The sequence below is a fragment of the Argentina silus genome (assembly GCF_951799395.1).
Source record: "Argentina silus genome assembly, chromosome: 9".
Classification (NCBI taxonomy): Eukaryota; Metazoa; Chordata; class Actinopteri; order Argentiniformes; family Argentinidae; genus Argentina; species Argentina silus.
In genome coordinates this window covers 22,529,817-22,538,076 of record NC_139663.1, presented here as the reverse complement: position 1 = coordinate 22,538,076, position 8,260 = coordinate 22,529,817, and the positions used below count along the sequence as shown (strand labels likewise).

Sequence of the window (8,260 nt, the reverse complement as noted above, 5' to 3'; positions counted from 1 at the left end):
CTACGCCCTCTGCTGGTTCATCCCGAACGCACCATTGTTGGCCTTGCTGAGGCCTTCTTTCTGCACCGTGAGCTGGTGACCGTCGATATGCCGGAACTCTGCAGCGAACAGACCAAACAGAGAGAAGAAGACCATGACCAGGGCCCACTCAGCCACGGCCGCCCCGGACCGGTAGCCGGTGTTGTGGAGGATGGACACTGGAGGAGGGGGAGGTCAAGGAGCACAAGATGGTGGCCTTTAAAATAACCAAAAGATAGAGAGAAAAACACTTGTCACCAGCTGTGTGAGCCTATGCCACTGTAAATACATATGAACCACTGTAAATACATATGAACCACTGTAAATACATATGAACCACTGCAAATACATATGAACCACTGTAAATACATATGAACCACTGCAAATACATATGAACCACTGCAAATACATATGAACCACTGTAAATACATATCAATCACTGTAAATACATATGAACCACTGTAAATACATATGAATCACTGTAAATACATATGAACCACTGCAAATACATATGAACCACTGTAAATACATATGAATCACTGTAAATACATATGAACCACTGTAAATACATATGAATCACTGTAAATACATATGAACCACTGTAAATACATATGAACCACTGTGTCGATGCAAATATCCCAGATGTGTGTAACTGTCACTAGGACAGCTGTCATTTTAGTTCTGACGTTTGTGTTTCTATATGTAACTGTTGTACTGTATGTGTGTCCATAGTGTGTTCAATGTTGTGTCTGTGTATGTGTAACGTCCCGTCCTGTGTGTTAGTGTTGTTGTTGTTTGTTTTTTTTATTATTCATTTAATTCCTGTTTTACTCACGTTGTTTTTCATTTCTGTCATGTCGTTATCTGCCCTTGTGTGTTTTCCCGCTTGTGTGATTGTCTGCCCCGCCCAGACTGATTTCACCTGTTCCTCCCCGTCATTCCCTGTGTGTTTAGTCTGTGTGTTTTCTGTCTCATTGCTCGTTCGTTTATTGTGCCTCTGTGTCAGTACGTCCCAGCGATTTCCCTCGTGTCTAGTTTTTATGGTTTTTGATCTTTGAGTGTTTTTGGACTTGGCCTTTTTGCCGTCTCCCTGTTGGACTATCTGCCTTGATCTTGGAATTGACTACCTTTGTACCGTAGTCTGTTTTTCCTACCCCTTTTCTGGATATACTCTACCTATTGACTGCCCACCTGTGTACTGAACCCTTTTGCTAGTAAAACTGTTCTTTTGGATCAAGCCTGTGTCCTGAGTCCTCTGTCCTCTGCCCTCTGCCCTAGTGCTCCTTATTACAGCATGGAAGTTGTTTTGTCTGAAACTTTGTTCCCCCTGCTGCTGTTGAAACAGAGATGTTCCCCCTGCTGCTGTTGAAACAGAGATGTTCCCCCTGCTGCTGTTGAAACAGAGATGTTCCCCCTGCTGCTGTTGAAACAGAGATGTTCCCCCTGCTGCTGTTGAAACAGAGATGTTCCCCCTGCTGCTGTTGAAACAGGTCTCTCTTGAAGAAGAGATGTTATCTTAATGAGACTAACCTGTATACATAAAGGTTGAACAAGGTTGTAACATTACATTAATTGCATGTTTTTAATCAGGCAAAGGATACTGATGACGACCAGCACGGTGCAGAGGCTGCAGCAGGTGGCTCTGAGAGGACCCGCCCAGCGCCGGTCCTGAGAGGGCCCCGCCTTGTAGGTGAGCCACACCTGCAGCCAGAAATAGGCCAGGCCCACAAAAAAGGCCAGGAACGCCCCCAACAGGTGGGCCCCCATCACTACAGATTGCTGGAAAAGGGAGACAGTGAGGGCGGGAGGGAGGGAGGGAGGGAGAGAGGGAGGGAGGGAGGTAAGGAGTGAGAGAGGGATTGAGGGAGGGAGAGAGGGAGGGAGGGAGGTAAGGAGTGAGAGAGGGAGGAAGGGAGAGAGTGAGAGGGGAAGGTAGAGAAAGAGAAAGACAAAGAGAGAGAGACAGATAGATGGAGGTAGATGGAGAGATAGAGGACGTAGGGGAAGGAGGGAGGAGGGAGGAGGGAGGAGGGAGGAATACAGAGAGAAATAGAGGTGTGAAGGTGAGGGAGACTTCTACCGGTCGGGAGGCAACAGAAGTAAAACACTCATCAATGAGTTACTAATCACCTCAGGTGTGACACGGTCGTTAAGCTGTCAGGTGATCTATGAGTGCATAACGATATCAAATCATCAATTATTCCAAAGGGAGAATGGAATAAGGACAGGAAGACGTACCTGGAAGTTGCCTATGAAGGAGATGCCGAGAGAAGAGATGAAGCCCAGCACGATGCTGGCCGTGTTGACTCTACTGTGGTCACCATAGTCCCTGACCTGCTGAAACCTCATCACCACGATCCACAAGGCTGGGGGGGGGGAGAGAGGGGGGGGGGGGGGAGAGAGAGAGAGAGAGAGAGAGAGAGAGAGAGAGAGGGAGAGAGAGAGAGAGGGGGGGGGGAGAGAGGGAGAGAGAGGGAGAGAGAGAGAAAGAGAGAGAGAAAGAGAGAGAGGAAGGTAGAGAAGGGGAAAGAGAAAGAGGGTATGAAGCTGTGTGTGTGTGTGTGTGTGTGTGTGTGTGTGTGTGTGTGTGTGTGTGTGTGTGTGTGTGTGTGTGTGTGTGTGTGTGTGTGTGTGTGTGTGTGCGTGCGCGTGCACGCTCACCTAGAACAGCACAGATGTTGCAGATCTGGGCAAAGACACAGCTCTGTGGGTTATAGGTGCCACAGGTGCTGAGGGGGAGACAATTCATGTCATATTTGCTATTCTCATATTTCATGAGAAAAACACCTTATGAGAGATAGGAACTGAAAACTTGAGGTTTAATTCAACAATCCCTATGAAACTCGTTTAATTTACCAAATGTTTCATTATTTTAAGTCATCCATATAAATGTGAGATCTTGGAGTTGATATAAAGGTCATTTGAAGCCATTTCCTTTTAACTCATTCAGTGCCGAGGGTGAATAAAGTCGCCCAAATTGCCAACATCCCAGAGTGCCAAGGGTGACTTTATTCACCAAAAATGCATAAATGATGATGCTTCATTTTGTAGCCAATCAGAGTGTTGTTGCTAGGTAAAACACCACATAGAACACTTGGAACACTCTAGGTGGTGAGTGTTCCGGAATTATTTGGCAGTTGGTGAGTTAATGCTGCCAGGTATATCTGAGGTAATGTTGTGACCGTGGTTAGGAAGTGATCGGTAATCATTCAATGTCAATCACCAAAGTCCTCCATCACTCCTACCTGATGTAAGGGAATTCTTCTGTTACATTCACTGACCCGTTCTTTACAGCCATGCCAAACCTGACCAGAACAAGAAGTGTGTAAGTGTTAAAATATCACACCCATACAGCCCTCAGAACTGTCTGACCAGAAAGTTGAGCCTAACAACAAGCTGTGTTTTATCATACTTATTGACGGTTTTTTTGCGGTTAAAATTTTGGTGGATGTTTAAAATGATACTCAACTTTGACACAAAACACAATTGGAACCATTTCATGTTGACTTGCCAGACCCTTTAAACACATTCTCTAACTCTTACTGACAAAGCACTAGTGGTGAACTAAGGGTATTACACTAACAGAGGCCTGATGCAGATTGTCCTGATTAAAAACACACACACACACACACACACACACACACACACACACACACACACACACACATACTAACACCATTGTGTTGTAGCATACTGAATGAGTCAACAGAGTTGAAGTGGTTGAGGACAGATCAGAGAGGTCGGTCGGACTCACACGGCCCAGATGCCAGTGGTGCCGAACACGGCCAGGCAGAGGGGAAGCAGTGCCCACAGCCACATGATGGTCCTCTCAGATCACCTGGGGAAAGACACCAACAGACCCTCTCAGATCACCTGGGGAAAGACACCAACAGACCCTGTGAAATGGACATCATAGATGTCACTCGGTTGTGGCCCGGGGTGGTCTAGTGGTCTGGCACCAGTCCCGTGGCCCGGGGTGGTCCAGTGGTCTGGTATCAGTACCGTGGCCTGGGGTGGTCCAGTGGTCTGGTATCAGTACCGTGGCCTGGGGTGGTCCAGTGGTCTGGTACTAGTACCGTGGCCTGGGGTGGTCCAGTGGTCTGGTACTAGTACCGTGGCCTGGGGTGGTCCAGTGGTCTGGTACTAGTACCATGGCCTGGGGTGGTCCAGTGGTCTGGTACCAGTACCGTGGCCTGGGGTGGTCCAGTAGTCTGGTACCACGGCCTACAGTGCAAACATATGTCCATGTCGGCATGGGTTAGAATCCGGCCCACGCCCTGCTGACCTCCTGTCTTTCTTTGCTATCTCTATTCAATAAAAATGACAAAGATAACAGTGGGACTGCCAGACACAAACAAATTGAGATTAAGATTTTATGTTTTCCTCCACACTAGGCATTTGAACAAATAAAATTGCTGATCACCACTTTCATTGAATTTTGAGTGGTTTAGTCAACTTTGTCACACCTGTGGGGTTCCGGGTCTAAAATGACCGCCAGATCAAATGAATGGATAATGAAATGTAAAAAAAAAAAACACATATATACAATATGAAAAAATACATAGAAATGTAGATACATATTCAGTGTCTGTACTTTGTATATTCACTGCAGTTACTCATGTTCACCACTAGCCGAAGACATTGTTTCACACCTTAAAAAGGTGTTAGGCAAAATGTGTTGATGATTTATGGTTTTGTGTTTATATAAGAGCAGTTAAAACAGACAAGATAATAACATAAGATAATAACATAAGATAATAACACAAGATAATAAGGGGGGATGATGGACAGGAGAAAGGGAGAGACGCAGCCTTTGTGACTCACCTCTCGTAAAGAAGGGATAAATAAAGTTTCTATCTATCTATCTAAGAATTCTAAACATTGAAGTCATGAAACCGTAGAACACAGAAGAGACAGAGAGGTCTATGACATAATAATGACAGAAGAAAAACAAAATACTTTTTTTTTTATAGCTAATGTATTCTACAGTACATCATGTACATATGTGCATATTATGTGTTCCCGCCTAAAGACCTCTTCACCCCCACTACTGTACAAGTTTCTCTCCTGTTAAAAAATAAAAATCCTTCTTCTAGCATTGTGACTGCCTATGGCCCCTGGCCTGAGCATTGATTACTTCATCTTATGATGGATAGATTTGCTACTTGTTGCTATTTGTTTTTTATGTCCGATGCACCAACCTCACCAAGTCAATTTCCTGTCTGTGCAAATATACTTGGCCAAATAAAAGAATTCTGATTCTGATTCTGATTCTGAGATGATTCGCTTACTTAAACAAATGTATTTGTTGTAAGTGGCTTTGGATAACGGCGTCTGCTAAATGCCATAGTAATAGTAATAGTAATAGTAATAGTAATAGTAATAGTAATAGTAGTACATGGGACCAGTAGACACAGAGACACTGTGGTGGAGTTTTGACGGAGAGAAGGAGATGCATAATTCATCTGAAGTTACAGGAAGAGGATAGAGGTTCAGAAGACTGCTCAGCCCCACAGAAAGCCTGCTGCACCCCAAAGAACACGCTTCCCCAGACAATATTTAAACCTCCCAAACCAGGAACCCCTCAAATGACCAATCCATGTTGGTCATAGCAACCGTAACCCTTAGTTACTGAGAGGCTGAGTGAGAGGGTGAACATAGATAACAGAAAGACATCATCTAAACAAATAAGGAAGTAAGATAAACACTAAAAGACAGCAGAACACAAGAGAGGAAAGTCCATAGTAGGTGAGGAGAGGTAAGGAGCGGTTGGACTCACTGTGTCTCTCTGGTGTGTACTCTCTCTGGTGTGTACTCTCTCTGGTGTGTACTCTCTCTGGTGTGTACTACAGTGGGTAGCAGAGGCCAAACAGAAAGAACGTCTTTGACTCCTGACTTAACATTTGAAATGCCTCTCCCTCTGTCCATGACTATTACCGTAATAACACTAGTAGAGGGATGTTCCTCTGGCTCTGGTCGTCTCTCCAGAGAGAACGGTGCACTTTGCTCTCTTGTGTGGCACGTTTATTACACAGGGTTATAAAGAGGCTCGGTATCACGTATGTAAACGGTCTCTGGCTGCCAGGCTCTTAACCCGAGGGAGAGAGGGAGGAAGGGAGGGAGAGAGGGAGGAAGGGAGAGAGGGAGAGAAAGACAAAGACAAAGAGAGAGACAGAGATAGATGGAGGTAGATAGAGAGATGGAGAAAGTAGGGGATGAAGGGAGAAGAGGAAGACAGAGACAGAACAGTAGAAGTACACTAAAACACTCACCAATGAATGACCAGGTGAGGTGGTGGAGGTGATGGTGAGGAGTGGGATGATTAGTATGGCAGTGATGATGATGATGATGATGATGATGATGATGATGATGATGATGATGATTCATTGAACAGAGGTGTAGCTGTTAAAGATAATGATGATGATGATGATGATGATGATGATGGTGGAGATGATGAAGGTGGTTCATGACACTTTCATATTTTTCATCACTCGATTTAAAGATGATGATGATGATGATGATGATGATGATGAAGGTGCTTGTTGGGGTGCTTGGGAAGGGAAAGTCTCTCTAAATGTGCTGTACAATCTACACAGGAGCATTATGGCTGCTATCTTATCAAGGCGGGTCGACCAACTGAGGTCATTTGATTAATTCAAATAAGGTGCAACTTAATGCCATCAATAAACGGGCGTGACCCTCGTCCCTCGTCCTGGTGTAACATTGTGGTCATGTACATGTGAACGGATCACTGGAAATGACTTTGGTAACCATCTTTATAGATTCATATACAGTATGTAAGCACAAGTAACAGTACCTGACAATATTTGATGGGTATTTTAATCGTTCTGGGATAGATAGTTATAGGATAGAGACAGGAGAGTATGGAGGAGAGGGTCTGTCAGCAGGGTATGGGCCGGATTCTAACCCATGTCGACATGGGCATATGTGTACACTGTAGGCCATGGTGTTAGACCACTTGACCACCCCAGGCCATGGTGCTAGACCACTGGACCAGCCCAGGTCATGGTGCTGGACCACTGGACCACCCCAGGCCATGGTGCTAGACCACTGGACCAGCCCAGGTCATGGTGCTGGACCACTGGACCAGCCCAGGCCATGGTGCTAGACCACTGGACCAGCCCAGGCCATGGTGCTAGACCACTGGACCAGCCCAGGCCATGGTGCTAGACCACTGGACCACCCCAGGTCATGGTGCTAGACCACTGGAGTGGAAACGGTCTAGGTCTTCAGTTTATACAGGCATCACTTTGTTCTCTTTGTATTTTGAGGGGTACGTAACATTGAAGGGGCGTACGTAGCTACACAGGACATTACGGTCACATTTCTCTGTATTTGGGCAGGACTGGACTTTGCGCAAGGTCCTCCCGGTAACACACAAACAGTGAGCTTCCTCTGCAGAAACGGACACACACACACACATAAACACACACCTCAAACAAACTTCCATCTCAGCCACTCACCAAAATAACAACCATCCGATCCAAATATAAACCCATTAATCAAGATGAGCAGTATATATCCCCGTTTATAAACACAGGCCGAACCAAACGTACACCACATGACAGACACACTGGCTCACCTTAAATACCCTCTTCCTCTCGCCCGCCAGCTAACAGGGCACCCACTATTACACGTCGGATTAGTCATAAAATGAAGCCATAAAGTGGATTAATGATCCCACTGCACCCTCTATTATCAGATTGTTATTTATTTATGACGACTACTTCTGTAACAGAAACCTAGCAGAAGGGACCTTCGGCCCCGACGGACGTTTCACTCAAACCTTGTGACAGTGTTGACTTCGTACTATGAAACCGTAAACGAAACGGCAAATCATCATGTTAAAACAACGAGACCTTGAGACGATCAATGTCTTTAATAGGTTAAAAACACCATACGTGTTCTGGCTAACGAGTTCTAAGGAACGATAACGAATCCAATAAGAAAATATTCGCTTTTTTAAGTTAAGATGGATCATGATTATGTACGATAGTTGTATATGCTTTAGAATGACACTCCCGCTCATTTGGCGGGAATGCCGGGTTACCCGGGAGAAAAGTGATTCATTCTCGGGATGGAACATTTTTGAATGTGCAGGAAAATATTCAACCCAAATTCATCCCACACACCCAGTCTATCCACAACCCAACCTGACAGTCTGAATAACAACATGAATAAAAACCATAACAAACTCAACATTCTGGTTTCAGAGTTGTTG

The 8,260-nt window shown here is 45.1% G+C and overlaps 1 protein-coding gene across 1 annotated transcript; it reads right to left on the bottom strand.

Moving 5' to 3' along the window:
• tmem150b (transmembrane protein 150B) lies at positions 1 to 3,837 on the bottom strand (the record flags this gene model as incomplete). The annotated part of the gene is made up of 6 exons (XM_083677433.1): positions 1 to 197; positions 1,620 to 1,797; positions 2,257 to 2,384; positions 2,680 to 2,747; positions 3,264 to 3,323; positions 3,773 to 3,837. 6 exons carry the CDS (start codon positions 3,835 to 3,837, stop codon positions 1 to 3), a joined length of 696 nt encoding a protein of 231 aa, XP_083533559.1.
• Positions 3,838 to 8,260: the final 4,423 nt, after the last annotated feature.